The sequence below is a fragment of a genome, unplaced genomic scaffold (genome assembly GCF_019419815.1).
Source record: "Pyrus x bretschneideri cultivar Hongxiangsu unplaced genomic scaffold, Pyrus_bretschneideri_v1 Contig71, whole genome shotgun sequence".
Classification (NCBI taxonomy): Eukaryota; Viridiplantae; Streptophyta; class Magnoliopsida; order Rosales; family Rosaceae; genus Pyrus; species Pyrus x bretschneideri.
Window position 1 is genome coordinate 105,356 of NW_025999811.1, and position 19,393 is coordinate 124,748.

At 35.9% G+C, this 19,393-nt stretch overlaps 3 protein-coding genes and 1 long non-coding RNA gene across 7 annotated transcripts; 2 read left to right on the forward strand and 2 right to left on the reverse strand.

The window, feature by feature from the left end:
- The first annotated feature begins 4,404 nt into the window (after window positions 1-4,404).
- LOC103933560 (methionine aminopeptidase 2B) lies at window positions 4,405-11,842 on the forward strand. 3 transcript variants are annotated; one of them, XM_009343253.3, is made up of 12 exons: window positions 4,405-4,656; window positions 4,790-4,929; window positions 5,647-5,686; window positions 5,777-5,911; window positions 7,509-7,608; window positions 7,700-7,845; window positions 7,939-8,030; window positions 8,138-8,232; window positions 9,228-9,324; window positions 10,260-10,403; window positions 10,509-10,726; window positions 11,445-11,842. In XM_009343253.3, the coding sequence occupies exons 2-12, from the start codon at window positions 4,800-4,802 to the stop codon at window positions 11,553-11,555; spliced, it is 1,308 nt and encodes a 435-aa protein (XP_009341528.2). In that variant the 5' UTR covers window positions 4,405-4,656; window positions 4,790-4,799; the 3' UTR covers window positions 11,556-11,842. The 3 variants fall into 3 exon arrangements, with proteins under 3 accessions (XP_009341528.2, XP_009341530.2, XP_048430419.1); XM_009343255.3 differs by having other exon boundaries at window positions 4,406-4,656; window positions 5,650-5,686; XM_048574462.1 differs by lacking the exons at window positions 4,405-4,656; window positions 5,647-5,686 and having other exon boundaries at window positions 4,910-4,929.
- LOC125472704 lies at window positions 9,334-10,253 on the reverse strand. Its single transcript, XR_007254625.1, has 2 exons — window positions 10,111-10,253; window positions 9,334-10,075 (listed from the first exon to the last, which is right to left on the reverse strand). It is a non-coding gene; the product is annotated as an uncharacterized LOC125472704 (long non-coding RNA).
- Window positions 11,843-15,135: 3,293 nt separating the features above from the next.
- Window positions 15,136-17,875, forward strand: LOC103933559 (protein S-acyltransferase 18). Of its 2 annotated transcripts, none has more exons than XM_009343252.3 (9): window positions 15,136-15,367; window positions 15,453-15,566; window positions 15,660-15,995; window positions 16,067-16,135; window positions 16,255-16,326; window positions 16,412-16,540; window positions 16,616-16,696; window positions 16,834-17,007; window positions 17,133-17,875. In XM_009343252.3, the coding sequence occupies exons 1-9, from the start codon at window positions 15,320-15,322 to the stop codon at window positions 17,649-17,651; spliced, it is 1,542 nt and encodes a 513-aa protein (XP_009341527.1). In that variant the 5' UTR covers window positions 15,136-15,319; the 3' UTR covers window positions 17,652-17,875. The 2 variants fall into 2 exon arrangements, with proteins under 2 accessions (XP_009341527.1, XP_009341526.1); XM_009343251.3 differs by having other exon boundaries at window positions 15,137-15,367; window positions 17,127-17,875.
- Window positions 17,876-18,279: 404 nt separating this feature from the next.
- Window positions 18,280-19,117, reverse strand: LOC103933557 (probable polygalacturonase). The gene is given in 4 exon segments (XM_009343250.3): window positions 18,280-18,515; window positions 18,517-18,626; window positions 18,628-18,759; window positions 18,761-19,117. Coding segments are annotated over 4 exon segments (759 nt in total). The 5' UTR covers window positions 19,109-19,117; the 3' UTR covers window positions 18,280-18,346.
- Between the last annotated feature and the right edge of the window lie 276 nt (window positions 19,118-19,393).

Genomic DNA, 19,393 nt, shown 5'->3' on the forward strand with positions numbered 1-19,393 from the left:
GCTAGATTGGTCTTCAATTGTGGGTAAATTTATTTCTAACTATTTTTTGAAATGTCTAAAAATTTAAGTATGACGCTCCCTAATATTGTCAAATAAGGATGATGAATTTATTTGGGGGCTTCTCTAACCCTCACAACCACCACCCCCCCCCCCCCCGCCTTCACCACATCTTCGTTGTAGATCTGACGTCAGCCACCATTTATCCTCCAAATGGTGCATTTGTTTGTTATCATTAACTTTAACCGGATTGCATTGAATTTTATATTAGCGTAGATTAGTGTTTGTTACAAACATGACTAAGTTTAATGGGACAAGGTGTTTGTTACAAACATGACTAAGTTTAATGGGACAAGGGAGAACTTGCCTCAACTAAATCCATCACTAGGACGTCTTAGCAAGACCTCTCAAAAAACATCGAACTGGTACTCCTTTTCGTTTTGCTTTGTCTAGGACCAGTTTGCATGTCTTCGCCTTGAAGGAATACTAGAGGTCAAGAACACTGGAGATTTCACATTAGATCATTTCTTCATCAATCGAACTGTTGAATGAGCACCGCTGCAGTGATGCAATGGTTGAAGGGAGGTCGTAACATCAAAAGCACTATGATCAGAACAATATTTAAATATTCAAAATTATGTTGGAATCAACGGAATTGAGGATTCTCAAATCAGCGTTTTGCAGGAAAGATCTAGCAAAAAATCGAAGAAAAAGAGGGAGATGGGATGGAGAGAGTCGGACGGAGAAACAAAGGAATAAACAATCTGCTACCCTTTTGAAATGAGTAATGCGGCTAAATTTGTAGACAAAATTTTATAAACTAAATGATTAAAAAGTTTATGATTTAATTATTACTCAAGTGTTGATAAACATGCTCATTTCTTATTGGTAACATATCATTTGGTTTGCTAATTTTGTCTATAAATTTAGTCTCTCTAGCATTACTCGATATGAGATAAAGAAGGTGGAAGAGAGGTGCTCCGAGAGAGTGGAAGAGTTCTTTAGAAAAAAGAAAATATAATATCAATAATAAAATATTAATTTATGGATTAAACATTTTATATAATATTATAGTTTGTTAATTATTTTACTTCTTAGTCTGATATTGTACCCACAATTTCACTAAGTCATATAACTTAGTCTATTCTAAGCATGTCTAATTGAGTCTCTGAAATTAGTTTAGTTTGCGATAGTCTGATGCACCACAAATGGCTTCTCTTAGAGCATCCTCAATATGAGCTTTATCCTCCATGAGGCTACCACATTTCTAGCCTTAGCAAGAAATTTCATCCCAATGAGCCGGAAAATGGGGCTAGATCCACTATTGGGGCTAATAACTTCCTTTCTTAGGTAGTATAAAATCGGGTTACATCTAGCCCAAAAAAATAGTGGATCCTACAAAAAAAAGTAGCAACCCATGTGAATACACTTATACTTTCCTTTTATTATTTTTAATTCTTTTTTCTTACTTATTTTTCTTGCAATTTGGCTAATTAATAATTGTTTAAAATTCCATAAGAATTAAAATTTCAAATTGATTTAACGTTCATGGGCATTGATGGATGAAATTTTCAAATAATTTTTTTTCAAAATTGTATGATACTAATTTACCAAATGATGCTAGGTAAATTGTTGTGTTATACGTGAAAATCAAATTATTTCAAAGGGCGAAGTGAAGGTTTGTTTCTTTCAACGAATGAGATTGAGATAAATGAATTTAATCCAACGAACGATTCATAAGTGATGAAATCTAACTTTGTCACAATTTGAAATTTTTAGGTTGAAGGGTTCATTAAAAAAAAAAAAAAATTTAAGATACCACGTTCAAAAATCAACTTAAGAAAAGCTAACACAAAAAAAAAATCGTAGCTTAATCAGTTTACTACATAAATAAATATATATAGCCTGAAAGATATAGTCCCTCATTGGGCGAGATTCTTTTATAAAGTCCCAAAGATTATCAGAGCTCTAAAATAAGTTATATCCACCACTTTTTCAGTATTATATAAAACCCTTCACTGACGATACTCTTAAAATAATCTTAACCCATTGAATGATAAAAAAAAAAAAAAAAAAACAAGAAAAAAAGAAAGAAAACATAATGTAACTCATAAGTCATAACGTCGCTTCACGCGCAAACTTCTCTTTCACTATTCGGTCCCACACATGCCCAACTTTATTCCTCTCTTCTTTTTCACCCAATGCTACAACAAGCTTTTGACCAACCAAAAATCCAAAGCAATGTTCTACAAATCTCTAGTCGGTAGTCGGGCATAGTAAAGGTCTAGGCCTATGCCGTTTTTTATTTTAATTAAATCTATTATATAATATAGTAAGTGTTCACTTATATTTAAAAAAAAAAAACATAATACTTTAATTTGGAAACATAAAATACAAAATGTCAGACTATATAAATTATAAAGTACTAGAATTTATTGAAAGCAAGGACATAAAAAAGACTATGGCAAGTAAAGACGCAAACAGTCGTAGAGAGAGAGAGTCTAGGTTTCTTTTTTTTGTCTGAGAGAGAAAGTCGTAATTCTAATTTTTTTTTTTTAACAAAACAACAAAAGAAAAGTCATATGTAGCCTGCCTAGGCCCATTTGGGCTCTATCCAATTTTTTAAATATCTAGAAACTAATCGTAGTAATGACCAGCTAGCTACTATCTACGTCATCTTTTAAAACATTAAGAAAAAACATGTGAAAATGGGGTATGAGATTTCAAAACGACATTCAACAACAACTGTTAGGAAGCTTCTATAAGTGTTCGGGCAAAAATTGTGAATGCCTCTTTGGCAGGTGCTGATTTGGCCAATCAAGTGTTCATGTGAGAACCACCAAATGGTTCATTGAAAGTTGGTAGTACTACAAAACCAAATGAGAAGTTGGACAAAAACAAAACCAAATGAGAAATTTCTAATTCGACAAATTAAAACTGAATCTCACTTAGAATAACATTTATAGCTTTGAATCTTACTTAGTTTTTTTTTTTTTTTTTTTTTTAAAGCTTTCTCCTCCCGATCTAATCTATTTTGTGATAAATGTAATTTGTGTGAATCAAAATAAACATTTTTAGAGTTAGGTTATGGAGATCATAGTTCCGTTGTTCATTTCAAGTGATATTGTGAAAGAGATATGATTTTTATAGATGTGTGCTAATTTTTATTTGAGGATTCTCTGTTGATTTAAAGTAATGTGCCAATACGTATGGGCTTCCGGGAACTTGAAGATTTATGATGCCCTTCTCGCAAAATAATGCTAGAAACTTTAGATACTCCCAAGTGCTTTTTGGGTTAAAGTGTTGAAAGGCAAGTATTTACCACATGGTGATTAACTTACAACATCTATAGGTTACATGCCTTCTTTGCTATAAACAAGTCCATTGCACGAAAGAAAAACATTTGTCGAAGGATCAAAACGGCAGATTGGTGATGATAGAAGCGTGAATCTGGCTCCCAGCCCTCAACACCACATGCCTTAAACCTACAGTTGTGACAAATGTTATCCAATCCATCACTTAGAATATTTAAGTGAGTCTCGACCTAAATATGACGTTTGCCTTTCTCTCCTTCTCCTTATGATGGTTGAGGTCTCTCCTTCTCTCCATCTTGAATGTCGACTAGGCGATCCAACGCCATGAAGAAAATTGAGGTAGAAGGAGACTAAAAGTGATACATTTTTCAGGCTCTACAATTAAGTGACATAGCAATGATGTGACAACCATATCAACAGTTAAGTGGTCCTTACTCATGCCCTGCCAAATTTTAAATAGACTTATTGATAGACTCGACTGAAAATGACAAAGTGAAATGAAAATTGAATTTGAAGGTGCAAAGCGGAGAAGTACGAGTTTTAAGGTGCAAGGTTGAGAAATATGACATTTAAGAAGTAAGGTAAGATTAAGTTAGAGTTTTAAATGGTGCATACTAAAAAATAAGTCTAATTTTATTTCTTTTGATGGGTTGTCTCACAAACTCGTTATACAAGTAAAAAATATTTGAAAAGAAAAAGTTCGTAACTCTTATACTATATTTGGATGAAGAAATTTAAGATTACTAAGGAATTTGAAAATGATGGAAATTGAAATGACGAGATTTTATTTTCTAGAATTTGTAAATTTTCTTGTTTGGTTAACCTAAAAGAACAATGGAATTGAATACAGAATTTGTTATTTTTAAACTCTCAATCATAAAAATTGAGAAATGACACCTATTTACATGGAATTTGAACTTAGGATTTGGAGGTTCTAAATTCTAAATTTTTTTCTATGTGGAAATTCTAAATTTCTATACTTATGAATCCAAATAAGAGAATTAATGTATGTTAATTTATAAATTCTGACTTTTACCAAAATTTCATGTTTATTTCCCTCTCCATAATAACATGGCGTAGTTGCGGTCAAAATCTCTAGTTAAGTTGATAGTCTCAGTCCGCAAATAGGGTTTGGGAATTTTCCCCTCTCCTCCGTCACTTCAACTCCCCGATAGTTGTTTATCTTGTTTAATTCTAACCCCGACTCCCGGTTCCTTCCTTGTGCTCCTCCCTAAAATCTCGTACGTCTGAATCGTACCATCAGCATCACCAGCATCAGCATCAGCATCTAGGGCTCTAACTGTATATTCAACAGATCAATTTTGCGGTAGGCTTGTCGGTACAGGTGAATTCTGCCCTTCCCTCCTTGTCATTCATCTGCTTATTAACCGTGCAATTTGATTAAGAAGAAGAAGAAGAAGAATAATCGTGATGTTTCGAAATTGAATTTTATATTTGTTTTCTGTTTACGTTTACAGGTGATTGGAGATGGCTGAGGTAATTTTGAATGAAAACATCCCTTCTTGTGAAGAAGAAAACGAGACTTTGGAGCCTACAAACAAGGAGGCCGCTCAACAATCTCCAACTTTGCATCTTGTAGATGAAGATGACGACAAAGGTTTATAAATCTTCTCCTTAACATTTAATCATTCAAAACTTTTATTAGCATTAATTAGCTTCTTCATCTCTGAGGTAAACATCATCATGACTATGTTAAGGAATGAATCAAGCTACAAACATGAATGCCTTCATGCTTAATCGTGTTTATATGCATTCACCCACTCAAAAGAAAATCCTTAAATTTATTTAATCACGTTAATGTTTGGAATTTATCATGAAAGGGAATGCCTTTATGCTTCTACTCAATCATAATACTTATCTTTTTTCAAAGAGAAACAAAAAATTATAATTCTCAATTAATCATCACTTCTACTATTTCTTCAGAACTTCTGTATCTAAGAGTCTGGTGGTGCTATAATCCTCCATGCAGGTTAAGCAATCCGTTGTGGTGTGACTATTGTATTAGAGCCCGCCATTTAGTCAACCATAGACATATTTTAGTTGATGGTCCAATAGTAGATATACCAAGTTATCGCTGTAAACCCCGAGATTTTATTACAGTGAGGGATGAGCAAAAATCTAGGGCTCTGAGTCGGACAATGAAATAATGTGGGGGCATTTTAAGTTTTTTTTATTATAAGTACAGATATAGTGGGGCATTTTAATGTCTTATACTTCCAATTTGTTCGTGTGTTTTTAATTTCTTCTAATGTATCAAGTTTTGCATCTCACCTCTCTCTCTCTCTCTCTCTCTCTCTCTGCCTTTCTCCTTTAGCAGACATTTCAAAGAAAAAAAAGAAGAAAAGTAAGAGCAAGTAAGGAAAATTTTTGTGGTGTTACAAACAAAGGTTTTTTGTTTGAACATTAAAATTGAATTTTTGTTGCATTTCTTTCCTTATCTGCAGGAAAAAGAAAGCACAACATGAGCAGACTAATCCACAATCTATGCAAGGGCAGACTGATCCACCATCTATTCCTCTTGTTGACCTGTTCCCATCTGGGGAGTTTCCCGAGGGTGAAATTCAACAGTACAAAGACGAGTGAGTGTATTTGATTATTCTTGTAATTTACAGCACTTCTTTTAATGGTGTTTGGAACTTTGTAAGTCTCCACTAGTTCAAGAGGCAATTCTACTCATGGAGCAAAGTGTAACCCATATTTCTCTAGTACCAGAATTGAAAAGGGCCTGTTGTTTGAGGTGGAATTTTGGGGAAAACTAGGAATTTTTATGGCAACATTTGATCCCAGCTGAAGATAATGGAGGAAAGAAAGAAGAGAAGAAAGAGGAGGGGAAAAAGGTGGGGGGGGGGGGATAGGAGCCAAGAGTTGTAAAGGAAATAGAAGAATTGAAGAATAATTGAAGTCTGATGTCAATTGTGAGAGGACGGGTGTTGGCAGAGCAGGGGTAGAAAAATTCAATAATTAGGATAAGTAGTATGGAATGTACTTGGGAAGTGAAGGGTAAAGAAGTGTTAGTTATGAGGTTTCAGTGAAACCACTTCTCGGAGATTTATCGTTTCATGTTACTTTACAAGATTGGAAAACTGCTTTTAGGCATGATTGGGATGATCTATTTACAAGTGTTTCTAGAAGTGTAATCATGTTTTTTATTGCTGGATAATGTTTCTGGGATGTTATTTGTATCAGGGGGAAGGCAGATGTCTTGTCCAGTATTTCTATGTATAATGTAGATTAATTGCTTCTCAATTAAATTTGTTTCAAATCTATAAATATTGAAAGTTTAAGACCTGTGATTCTCCAACAGTGCATAACGTGTGAAAGAGGAAGTGACAGTGGGGATTATCTGTTTCTTCAATGCTCTATAGTTTTAAGATTGTAATTCAGACCGCTCTTAGAGAAGTTGATTTGAGTTGGGTGATTGCAGCTGCATATTGCTCTCTTTTCTGTGAGATGTATTAGGCATTGGCAGCACTAAGAAGCCAAATCTTTTGATTGTTGTGTTGTGTGCTCACTATGTTCTGGTTAACCTGGATGGAGAGGAATTTTGTGAATCATAGTCTTGGAGGAGGTGTTATGGGATAAAATAAAATTCTGTTCAATGTCTCCGGGATATTTTGTTCTGCAACTTTGGGGAGTTAGAATGCAGCTTCCCTGGAAAAATTGAAAAGGGTTTTGTTGGATAGGTTTTATTTATTTGTTTATTTATTTTGTCGTGCTTCTGCAGTGTTCTAGTCCACAGTAGCTGTACTTTAGTATCAGGGGGCTGAAATATTTACTGAACTTCTGTTTCTCATGAAAAATATTTCATAGAGTTTTCATGTATAACTGCCAGCTGAAATAATCTTAGTTTTCTTAGAACATAAGTAAAAGTTATAATATTACATGCCAATTGAAATACAATTGCTTATGAAGCTTTTCAATTTATAGATCAGGAATTTTGGGTTAATGTACGTGCATTGAAACTGAGTAATATGCTTAGAATGCATGACCAAAAGCATTTTACCCTTGGTAATGGAAAACAACCATCAATGTAATACGCTCTCAGTGTAACCGTCTTATTGGTTAAAGTCAGCCCGAGTTTGATTTGCATGATACTGGATCTGTGCGGCTATTTGTATATCATTTGTGTGTATATTTCTTCAAGATAGGAGTTAAATTTGGTTTTGTGTTTTTCAGTAACCTTTGGAGGACTAGCTCTGAAGAGAAGAGGGAGCTGGAGCGCCTTGAAAAACCAATGTATAATTCTGTTCGTCGAGCAGCAGAAGTTCATCGCCAGGTGCAGTTTTATCATGCGAATGTATTCTGCTTAAATTAGCATAGAAGGAATGAGAGGAAATCATCCTGTGGCTTTGTTTATTTGTAATTAGGTTCGGAAATACATCAAAGGCATATTAAGGCCTGGAATGTTGATGACTGATTTGTGTGAGACTCTGGAGAACACAGTCAGGAAGTTAATATCCGAGAATGGTCTGGATGCAGGCATTGCTTTCCCGACAGGATGCTCTTTGAATTGGTAGACATTTTAAAATTCGTCAGCTTAGAATTTAATTTCTTCTATTGTTTACCACATAATTCTGTTTGTGTTCATTCCTGTTCTTACTGTTAGGGTTGCTGCTCATTGGACCCCAAATACAGGGGACAAGACTGTGCTTCAGTATGATGATGTAATGAAGCTGGATTTTGGAACTCATGTTGACGGTAATTCATCCTTCTTGTGTTTTAAAGCCTGTTGGGAAGTCAGTTTTTGATGAACTCTAGTATGCTTGGCCAGTTTTATAGTGCATGAGTTATTGCTGACTTTACAGGAAACATAGTTGACTGCGCTTTTACAGTAGCATTCAATCCTATGTTTGATCCACTCCTTGAAGCCTCGCGTGAAGCAACAAATACTGGTATCAAGGTAAGAATTAATGCATTGAATACACTTTTTTTTTTCCTTAATAGTTTAGGCAAGTGTCAATGGAACCCATCTACTTAACAATTCAATAAGACCCTAAATCTTTACAATTGTGGGTTGAAGTCATTATTGCTAGCAATTGTTTTGTTGCGACTAGAGTGGTATAAAGTAAGACTGATAATATCTTTACATGAAAGACAATTAAGGAATCATTCATCACAAGAGGTGAATATCACTAGAGGTGAAATTAAACTTTGTTTATGCTTGTCTCAAAGGAAGCTATGTAAAGTGTACAATGCATATGAGAAGAAAGAAGTAACTACACTGACCATAAAAGTTAGCTCCTAATCGTACACCTTACAAATGAGCTAATTATACAATTCAACAAAGGCCTGATATTATGGGGGTAAGACAGTGAAATGAACTTGTAGCATTTGATGCCCTTGTCTACTTCGAGTACTTCCAACTTTAAAGGTTATATTTGGGTTGAGGGACTTTCAAATTCCACGGCATTTAGACAAAATGAAGAAGAAATGAATCACAAAAAGTTAGAAGGAAGTAGAAAATGCACCACATGAACATTACAAAGGTGTGTACTAGTCATTTGAAAATCCCTGACTTACCTTGTAATACTCATGAGGTACACTTTCTAATTCCTCCTGTCTAACTTTTTGTTATCCGTTTTCTTCTTCATTTTTTCTTCTTCATTTTGCCTAAATGCCTTGGAATTTCGAAGTTCCTCACCCAAGCATACCCTAAAACTAAAAGCGTTGATTGTGTTTGATCACTTTCGTTTCTCTGTAGAAAGTTTCCTGTCATTCAATGCATATCAAACTAGTTTCAACTGATTTCAAATAATTCTGGTACTCTTCTGGGATGTATAACTTGTAGTTGTTTATCATTACAAGCTGACTGGATATTTTTTCTCTGAAACTTGAATTTAGTGCTTCAATCAAAGGTTAATTACTCTGTAATATGTTGGCTTTATAATTGTTTAGGAGTGTGGAATTGATGTGCGTCTTTGTGATGTTGGTGCTGCAATACAAGAAGTCATGGAATCATATGAGGTTGAAATAAATGGAAAGGTTTATCAAGGTATTTTTCCATGTTATGTGATTATCTTTTACACTCGTAACAAAGTACAAGGTACGCAGTTGTTTGAAAAGGTGCAGCCTTCATCAGCAACACATTTTGTGAATAAAATTATTGGCAACATTTACTTGAGTCATACTAATTCTAAACAAGTAAAACTTATGTTTTGTGGTGAGGGAAGTATGGTTGTCTCTAACTAGTGAACATTCTTTCTTTCTCAAGATCAATATCTGAAATGCTCAGTGTAAAATTATTTTACGAAGCTACTTTCTACTATTAATTTCAAGAAAAGTTGGTTGGGCATGCTTAGCCCTATCACCGGCAGGTTTCTTGGGGTAGACCATACCGTTACACTAAGGCACACCTTTGGTGTTGGGATTTATTGGTACATACTACATAAGAGATTCGTAAATAACAAGCCACAATGGAAGTGAATAAATAGTTTAGGAGGAAAGGTGTGCGCAGTGCACACAATATTTACATGGTTAGGAAACTTGTGGTAGATTACTACTCTTAAGGGGCACATGGAAATACCCAACTTTTTGAGAAATATCCTACCTATGCGCATGGAACAGAAATTTGTTCTTCACTATGAGAGTAGATGGTACAACACATACTTGAGCCAAATCAACCACTGGTGTATGAAAATACTCTCTTGCCTAAGTGGAGGAAGGAGGGTTTGAACCCGGGATGTAGTGGGTTGAAGAGGAAGGCCTTAATAACCAGGGGAGTAAAACAAACGCACAATTTCTCACTTTTTTTTCTTAAAACAAACGCACAATTTCTCACTTTTTTTTCTTTTCTGTTCATTGTTGTATTTGCTTGACAAGCAACGAGTAATGGGTTTGCCAATTGTAATACAAATAACTCTTATACTTTTTATGACGTTTGTATGATAATTCTGTACATGTGAGGTGGACTTTGTCTGATGTTGACAGTTAAAAGTATTCGAAACTTGAATGGACATAGCATTGGACGTTATCAAATCCATGCTGGAAAATCTGTCCCTATTGTGAAAGGCGGGGAGCAGACAAAAATGGAAGAGGGTGAATTTTTCGCAATTGAAACTTTTGCATCAACTGGTAAAACAAAGGTTTTGTACTTGGCAGCAATTTGATGTGAAATAGGTAGTAGTCCACATGCTATTTACTGTGCTAATTATTCCATTTTCTACAACTTATATCTAGGGAAAGGGTATGTCAGAGAAGATCTAGAGTGCAGCCATTACATGAAAAATTTTGAAGCTGGCCACATCCCACTGAGGTTGCCCAGGGCAAAGCAATTGCTAGCAACAATTAACAAGAACTTCTCCACATTGGCCTTCTGCAGGCGTTACTTAGACCGCCTTGGAGAGACTAAGTATCTTATGGCACTAAAGAATCTGTGTGATGCCGGCATTGTGCAGGTAATTTTCATCAATCAACTTGCTCATCCAAATGTAGGTATATTAATAGTCTTTATAGCTGTGCTTCTACACTAATTTTTCATCACTATCTGATATTGTGAAGCATGGCTTAGTTGGATTTTATTATGCTGTGAAATAGTTTTCCCGTAAACTGATTTGCTCTCTGGTCGCAGTGGCCTTAGTTGCTGTCACATAAATAGAGTTTATTGTATACTACTTGCATATGTTATGGTTCCAGACTGATTCTAGACCGAAGCTGAACTTGCTGGTCTAGAATCAGGTGAATGGGTCCAATTTCAGATGGTTGCAAGTCTTTAAATTGATGTTCTAACATGCTTGAGGAAAGGATTTTATTTTGTAGTTTACCTAATTGAGTGTCTCTGGAAATATCTTCAAGTCATTTTAGGATGAAAATAAAGAATCTAGGGTTAAAAAAAAAAAAAAAAACCTACTTGAAATATGTGATTCTTGTGTATCTGGGTTGCTCTTCCTTGCTCTGTAAATTAAATTTGCTAACCATCCAACCACCGCCAAAATCAGTCTGACATTTGCATGATTTTTTAATGAGTAATTTATGTAGATTTGACAGTTTGCAATTTCCAGGGAACGTCTCAACATTTCAATGCAGCTTTTATTATATGTTGTGTTTGGCCATAAGGCTTCTTGCAATTGGTTCTGATGAAGAACCTTGTTGATTTTTATTTTCTTTTTCTGGCAGCCCTATCCTCCTCTCTGTGATGTTAAGGGCAGCTATGTTTCTCAGTTTGAGCATACCATTTTACTCCGGCCAACCTGCAAAGAGGTCATATCCAGAGGTGACGACTACTGATATCGGTGCCAATAACTTTTCCATGAAAACCTGCATTGTGGTTATACCATGTTTTTCCTAGATTACAAACAGGAGTGCGTTTATTTCAGTTTTCCGCATTTAGCTTTGTCTCGCAATCTCTTTAACTCTCGGTGAGGCTCTGTCATCATTTATGGTCTGCGTTTGTGACTTGTTGAAATTCTATTTTTTTTCTTTCACTTTGCCTGAATTCCATGGATTCCGTCGCACCCCTATGTATCCTCACTTATGAAAAACCAACTCAATTATCTACAACTTTCTTTACACCAGTTTTGTTTTTAATTGTTTTTAATCAAATATTCAGAATTAAATTCCCAGAAACAAGATTGCAAACATGAATGACCTTTTAAATGTTTTGCTGTTGTGTGATTATGCACTTCAATAAAAACTACCATCTTATCCAATCATTATCAACTGCAAGCTTCTTACCTTTTAATTGAAAATGGCATCCACACTTAGTTGTCTAAAAATTCCTTCTATCGTCGTCTGTTATGTCTCTTTTGTGAATTAGGTTTATATGTTGTCCGTTCATTTTGCAATTTAATGTAAGTCTAGTGCTTTTGTTATATTTTCGCGTCAAATTTATTATTATACCTTTTGTCCTTATCGTTTATATTACAAAATAACAAACTTGTAATTAAATTTTTTTTTATTAAAATGTGAGTAATGAGATAAGACAATGGGACGAAAATAATAACACTCATCTGAATATCAATGGCTGCTTTTATAACCTTCCTTTTGCACGTAACTAGGGATTTGCCATCACTTTGACGGCACCGTAAGTAATAAGTTTGGAAACTTTTTCTGGGCGGCAAAACCTTTTTATTTTTATTTTTGTCCATTTGGTTTTCACATGGTATGATATTGCTCCAGATTATTCAATTGACTGAATCCACAACACATGAAAAGAATTCCGTTTGTTACTGTAGCATATTCCTCCGAAACCATTATTTCTGATCCCGATAACGTGGTCAGTCTCAAGAAGCTCGAAATCAGGTAAGTGATCCTCTATTACAGTGGTGGAGAGAATTGCTTTGCACCATGGCATCGATTCAAATTCCATTGGCTCTTTAATCTTATATCTATCTAATAAATCTGTCATTTGACAAAAAAAAGCCCGAAATCAGCAATACAAAATGAGAGTTTTAACGAAATACTCCTAGTACTGTTCATTATTAATGGAAAATCATATTTTTACCTTTCTCTGATATTATTTACTACACCTTTATATACTTTTTCATGGCAACCGCCTCAAGTGAAGTAAAGTTCCGTACCTTCCGCTTCCAGTCAGTGGGGGAGAGAGAGAGAGAGAGAGAGAGAGAGAGAGAGAGAGAGAGAGAGAGAACAGTGCTCGGAGCAAAACAGCTTGCGGCTTTGTTTATTTGTAATTTTGGGTTTGGAAATACATGCATTAAAGGCATCTAAGGCCTGTAATGCTTCGGCCAGTTTTACGGTGCATGAGTTATTGTTGAATGCGGTTTTACAGTATCAGTATATCCTCCAATGTTTGGTCCACGGAGTCCTTGAAGAAGCTTCACGTGACGCAACAAACAAATACGGGCAGGCATCAAGGTATTGAATATGTATTTTATCACCTTGTTTTCTCTGTAGATGGTTTTCTTGTCGTTCAATGTGCGTGTTTCGCATGTTGATGCTGCAAAGCCTGCATTACAAGGTAGTCATGGGTTTATATGAGGTTGAAATAAATGGAAAGGTTTATCAACGTGGTAAGAGCATTCTTAGTAAGGAGCCGTATATGAGGCTAGAAAAGTGATGGATATATCCTAATTTAGAACTCCGATGAATCTTTAGGGCTCTAACAAAGAATCTCTCCTAATAAGGGCCTGTACATCTTTCGGGCTCTACATGGGATTATATATACTATTTATGTAGTAATTCGATTACATGGTAAATTTATTTTTGTCGTAACTTTTCTGAACTTGATTTTTGAACGTGTTATATTTTAATTTATGAACTTTTTACTCTAAAAATTTCAAATTATGACAAAGTTAGATTTCATCACTTATGCACCGTTGTAGGTTCTCTTATCTTAACCTCATATGTTGGTTTGTTTCCATGAAATCAGATAATATAAGATTTCATTTCATAACAACCATTGGTTTTAATTATTTTATCTCAATCTCATTAGTTGGTTTATTTATCTGATTAACACATTCTCCAGAATCAAAGAAGATTTTCATTTCATAACAACCATTGGATTATCTGATCACAATTTAGTTATGTTATTTGTTTCGGTTTAGGTCTCTAAACTACGAATGTTAAATTTCATCACTATTTTGTTATGAATTTTTCAATCTAGAAAAATAAACACAAAGCACAACATTTTTTTTCTAATCAATAACACACAAAGCACAAAATTGTTTTCTGGTTGTTGTTTGTATGTTTTGTTAATCAAACAAATGGCTGAAAATAAACTCTTAAAATCCTTTGAAAAATAAACCCTTAAAATCATGTTATGGAATTAAAAATGGAGCTCACTCATTTTTAAAATACAAAAGAAAAAAAAAAAAAAAACTCCCTCAATTTGGTATGGGTCCCCTACTTTTTTGGGCTAGATGAAGCCTAATTTTTTGCTATCCAAAAATTGAAGTTGTTAACCCATGTGATGGATGTAATCCTATTTCTTGACCTATTAGAAATAATTTTTTTCATTAAATCTACAAATATGATAACCTCAAAGAGGATAAAGCCCCCATAAAAAATGCTCGATCAACTAACAAAGTACAAGCTATTAGCTATAAACCTGTTTGATAAGGACTGACCTCTCTGCACACATCAATTTTGTATATGCTGTCTAAATTCGTTAAACTATTTTGTTTATTTTGTTTGTTTGATAAGGTGGCACACATGAAACTTATCCATACAATAGTTTTGTAAAAATGGTGGGGTTTAGCGGGCTTACTTTTTCACAAACTGATATTGCAAAAACAAGCTTGAATTAAAATAAGTGGTGAAGTTTGAGTGGGTCGGTGATTTTGAACAAAAATAGTGGAATCCGCAGATATTTTCTCAATTCTTTACTAGATTTAGGGACGTTGTCTTATAAGTTAAGAACTTAATGGAAATGGAGGAGAACATCGTGAAAAAAATAGTGTAGGGATCTCATATTTTTGGAGGCCGAGAGCAGTTGTGGGAGAGGAACAAATGGGGCTGGGGGAAAAGTTGATGGAAATAACTCGGTTAGAGCATCTAAAAAAAGATGAATATATAGGTTAAAATTTTATTACGTGTTTTTGTATCTCAATAAAATATAATTTTTCAAAATTTTATTTGAAATATAAATGTTTTTGTCTCTCATTAAAATATTTAAAACTAGTAGAATTCCATGAAATATATTGTATGTTTTTGTTTCTATATATAAGGCTCCTAAAGAGAGAAAAATAAATTTGATTAAATTAGATATGTAGTGGGCCAGGCCTAATGAGTATTAAGATGTGTAGTGGGCTCAATGTGTAGAACATGTGTGCTGGGTGGGCCTAATAAGTAGACGATTTCATTCCAGCAAATTTCAAATTTCAAAGGCACATTGAGAGTCGACCGTTGAGAGAGAGAGAGAGAGAGAGAGAGAGGGAGTTAAGTAAACAAGAAGAGGATTGGACTGGATCTGCTCAGAATTTACAAGGAAAGACAAAAGGCACAAGTTAGTCAGTAGTACTGGTTCTGTGTTCGGAGAAGTAGCAACCGGCAAGACGATTAGCAACTAGTCTGGCCTAGTGTTGTTGGAAATGAACAGGAGACGCCATGGTTGGCAGCGCCCTTTCCATCCTCTCCAGGTAACTCCGACTCACTTGGTTTTATTTCATATTTTGGATTCATTTGGTAACTTTACGAAACCAGATGTAAATGTGGGAGTTGCAGATTGTTGGAATCGCAGTTTACAGTTTTCTTGTGGTGGTCTTCTACACATTCCTCGGACTTTTTCTCGGAAATAGAATCGCCGAAATCACGGTTACCACCGTCTTTTCCTTTGTGGTACTCTACTCTACTCTATCAATAGCTATCAGCATGACATCTCATATCTGAGTGAATTAATTTTGATCTCGAAATTTGAAATATGAATTTCAGGCTGTTTCGGTCATGTTTCTCTTCATAAGGTGCACAGCCACTGACCCATCTGACAGAACCAGCCTTAAGAAGAACAAGAAGAAACCTAAAGGTGGCAAAGGCCTTCCGAAGCTCAACTACAGCTTCCTTCTCGGGCAGATTGTAGTCACCTTCTTTAGGAGGGTGGAGAGGAAGATCCTTAGGACTTTTATTAGGAGGAGGTATCTCGATCCATGGAAGACCGCCGCTCAGTTGGATCCCTTGCTCCCGTTTCCCTTTGTCCTCATGAAGGAAGACGCTGTCTCTCCTGATTTAAGGGAAGACGACATCTCTTTCTGCGCACTCTGCGACTTTGAGGTAAACAATTAGATATCTCACTCTCATCACATAATTTGTATTTACACAAGTAATTGTAATTCTGTTTGCAGGTGAAAAAACACAGTAAGCACTGCAGGACCTGCAACCGTTGCGTTGATGGATTCGACCATCACTGCAGGGTGAGAGATGTTGAATCCTGTCCTTGTTTTCTTCTCGTTCAATTTGGAAGAACAAATAGCAAGTATTTTATTTAAGATATGTTATTTCAATTTGAAACTGAATTGTTTCTATCTTCCAGTGGTTAAACAACTGCATCGGGAAAAAGAACTACACCACATTCATTCTCCTTATGATTTTCGTTTTGTTATTGGTAAGTTTCAAGTTGAGATTTCAGTGACTTTGCTACACCTGTTTTCTGTCTCATGGTAACAAACTTACTGCTTCCGGTGACACAGCTAATCATAGAAGGAGCAACTGCAATTGCCATATTCGTCAGGTGCTTCTCAGATAAAAATGGAATGGAGCAGGAACTGAAGAGGAAGCTCTACGTGGAATTCCCAAGAAGCGTTCTTGCTACAATATCGGTAATTAATGTTGTCTCAAATCTCCATCACAATCATCACTCAGTTACTTGTTCCAACTCCATACAAATCTTGCAGGTTTTGCTGACTTTAATGATAGCTTATGGTTCAGCAGCAATGGGACAGCTTTTTTTCTTTCATGTGGTTCTCATACGGAAGGTACTTGTCAATTCTCAATTTCTCGTATGCTATTGACCCAACATTCCTCATTATTTGCCAAATTCCAGTCTCACAGTAACAGTATATCCAATGTTCTATCTCACTGAAAATTTTGGCACAACAAATTCCTGCTGCAGGGAATGAGAACATATGACTATATTCTGGCAATGAAAGAGGAGAGCCAACCCATAGAAATGGATCCATTCGATGACGATTCAGATTTCTCCTCGGATGTGAGTAGTGATTTTGATTCGCCTGAAAAACCCTCATTCATATCACGGTTTATATGCAGAGGGAGCGGTGCAACTCAGGTAAAGTCCATATCTTATACGGCATACATACAGTCTTCCCTAGTTTTGCATCTTCAGGATTTCAGAAGGCGTACAAGTCTATTTGCCACATAACTTATGGAATAAATTGCCATTTAAAGTTTCAGAACAACCGAAGGTTGTCCATAAGAATTGATAGCGATCCTCAGCCCTTTACCTCAACTAAGAAACAAGGCTTCCGTGTCAGCATTGACCCCTGGAGACTGATCAAGTTGAGCAAAGAGAAAGCATTGATAGCAGCAGAGAAAGCCAGAGAACGGATTGTGAAACAGAAGCCGCTTACAGAAGAGGACTCATTGAAACCCCTACCGTCAGAGACCAAGCGTGGACCACTGATGACAAGCACAGATAAAAGCACGGCCACTGCTGTAGGATCAGGCTTAACACCTCTTATATCCAAAGGGTGGATGCCTGGGTCACCCGGCAGAAAGTTTTCAAGCCCAAGAAGGCGGTTTTCTGGCTCGCCAACAACGTCATCTGGCATTGCGCCCTCACCAAAACAAAAGTACCGAAACAATTTTGACTTGAAATTGACGGAGGTGTCGAGGGAGCTGGAGACCTACATATCAAGGCAGGTTTTGTGTTCCGTTATAAAGAAGGATGGGAATGAGGCATCTCCGAGGTAGGGAGGATTGTGCTTAATAGAAAGTTGATTCTCAACCTTTGAGAAAGGTTCATTGACCACCTGTGTGTGTACTCTTGATATCTTATGCGGTTTTTCTTGGAGACTAATGTATATGCACTCTTAAAATTATTATACCACCCATTGGATGTAATTCTTTTAAACTTTACTCGCCATTCAATGTACTTTTACTTTCGTTGAAATGAACTTCACTAAAATTTGGCTTCATTGCCGCGCTCTTGTTTTGTGTGCACGCAAAACAATTTGTCTGGAGCAACTGTCAATGACGTTATTTTACTTTTTATGCTAAGTTTTCATTGGAGTAAATAGAAAACTAACTACAACTTAGAATGCTCCTTCATAAATCATTGCTGGAAGACTCATATGATGTGAGTTTTCTGACGGTTTAGATAGTAACGCAATACCACACTTGAAGACGATATGCACCCTCGACCCAGCAACAGGAGACTTGTTTTCTCCGAATTTCTACAGTGTATTACTTGAAAAGCAAAGAGGAGAAATAATAATCACTCAATTATTATTTGTTACCGTACACATATTTACAAGAAATAATAATCTCTTATTACCATCTCCCAAGGCACAAACAAGAAATAATAATCACTCAATTATTGTTTGTTTCCATGGAAAGAATCAAATTTGCAACATTCACGGACATTCAAGAAGGTGACTTTCCTTAATCTACCAAGAAAGCCGCCAAGCACCTCTGTTTCGATTACTTGAAGAAATCCAAATGTCATCAGAATGATCAGATAGAGAGTAACAAACCGAGTAATGCTCTGGGGAGATTCTCTGCTTGAGAGGCGTACAAGTTTCCGGAGAAACTGAGTCAGAATATCCTTGAATAGAAGTTCCATGGAGATTTTGAGGTCACACTACAGGTTATATTGGATAAGCAAATGATGAGAAAATTTTCACCTTCTAAACCCTCTAGCAGGCCAGCAGTTTTGATATTCTCTACACTCTACTATGATATCTTTTAAAGTAATTCGCTCTACAATGAGGGCATTTGGGTCGTAAAACTCATCTGGGCGCTCCTCATACTGACTGGTGAACCTTATAGCTATTCCTATACCATCCAAGGTTATGTTTGAATTTTGATACATATATATTTCTCACATAACCACCCTTTCCTGGGGAGGTCTTTATTCTAATACATGTTTTGGAACCGAAAAAGTGGAGGTCTTCTGCATGAACTTCTGACACACCTCCCAACATCTCACTTCCAATTGCAATTCCTGCGCTTGTTTCAGTTTTACCAGTAATTCTTACAAGGATGATGTTTCTACTGGGATGACCATATGAAGTGCCATACTCATCCCACCCATTTTTTATGGAAACCAGATCATCACCAGTACTAATATGACAGTCTTCAATGCAGAGATTATCTGAAGAGTCTGGATGCAACAAAATGGATGGGTAAGAAAAAATTTGTGCGCTCATAGTTCAACCTGCAGAATGAAGGGCGTAGAACATAGTTTAAAGTTGATGCAGCTGGTAAAAAATGAAAGTTAATCATGTGCTTATTTGAGCTCAGCAATTTTCAAGGGGAGAGTGATGATCCACAACAACGACGGTGGATAATCAGGCGCATTTGTGTGGTAAAGGATTAACATTTGATCCGCACATGCAGCAAAACTATGATGTTTCCGTTATTTTTGTTCTATAGTAAGAAGTTAAGCTGAGCACCCCACGGGCTTTTTACAAATACCGTAAGTGCAGTTGGTT

What these genes read in the sequence shown, in the direction of transcription:
- LOC103933560 (XM_009343253.3), top strand. Translation starts at nt 4,800, where the DNA reads ATGGCTGAGGTAATTTTGAATGAAAACATCCCTTCTTGTGAAGAAGAA. An exon ending in AAGAAGAAAAGTAAGAGCAA is followed by an intron (nt 5,687 to 5,776) that starts GTAAGGAAAATT and finishes CCTTATCTGCAG; the next exon opens with GAAAAAGAAAGCACAACATG. An exon ending in TTTTGGAACTCATGTTGACG is followed by an intron (nt 8,031 to 8,137) that starts GTAATTCATCCT and finishes CTGACTTTACAG; the next exon opens with GAAACATAGTTGACTGCGCT.
- LOC103933559 (XM_009343251.3), top strand. Translation starts at nt 15,320, where the DNA reads ATGAACAGGAGACGCCATGGTTGGCAGCGCCCTTTCCATCCTCTCCAG. An exon ending in GATTCGACCATCACTGCAGG is followed by an intron (nt 16,136 to 16,254) that starts GTGAGAGATGTT and finishes TCTATCTTCCAG; the next exon opens with TGGTTAAACAACTGCATCGG. An exon ending in GCGTTCTTGCTACAATATCG is followed by an intron (nt 16,541 to 16,615) that starts GTAATTAATGTT and finishes CAAATCTTGCAG; the next exon opens with GTTTTGCTGACTTTAATGAT.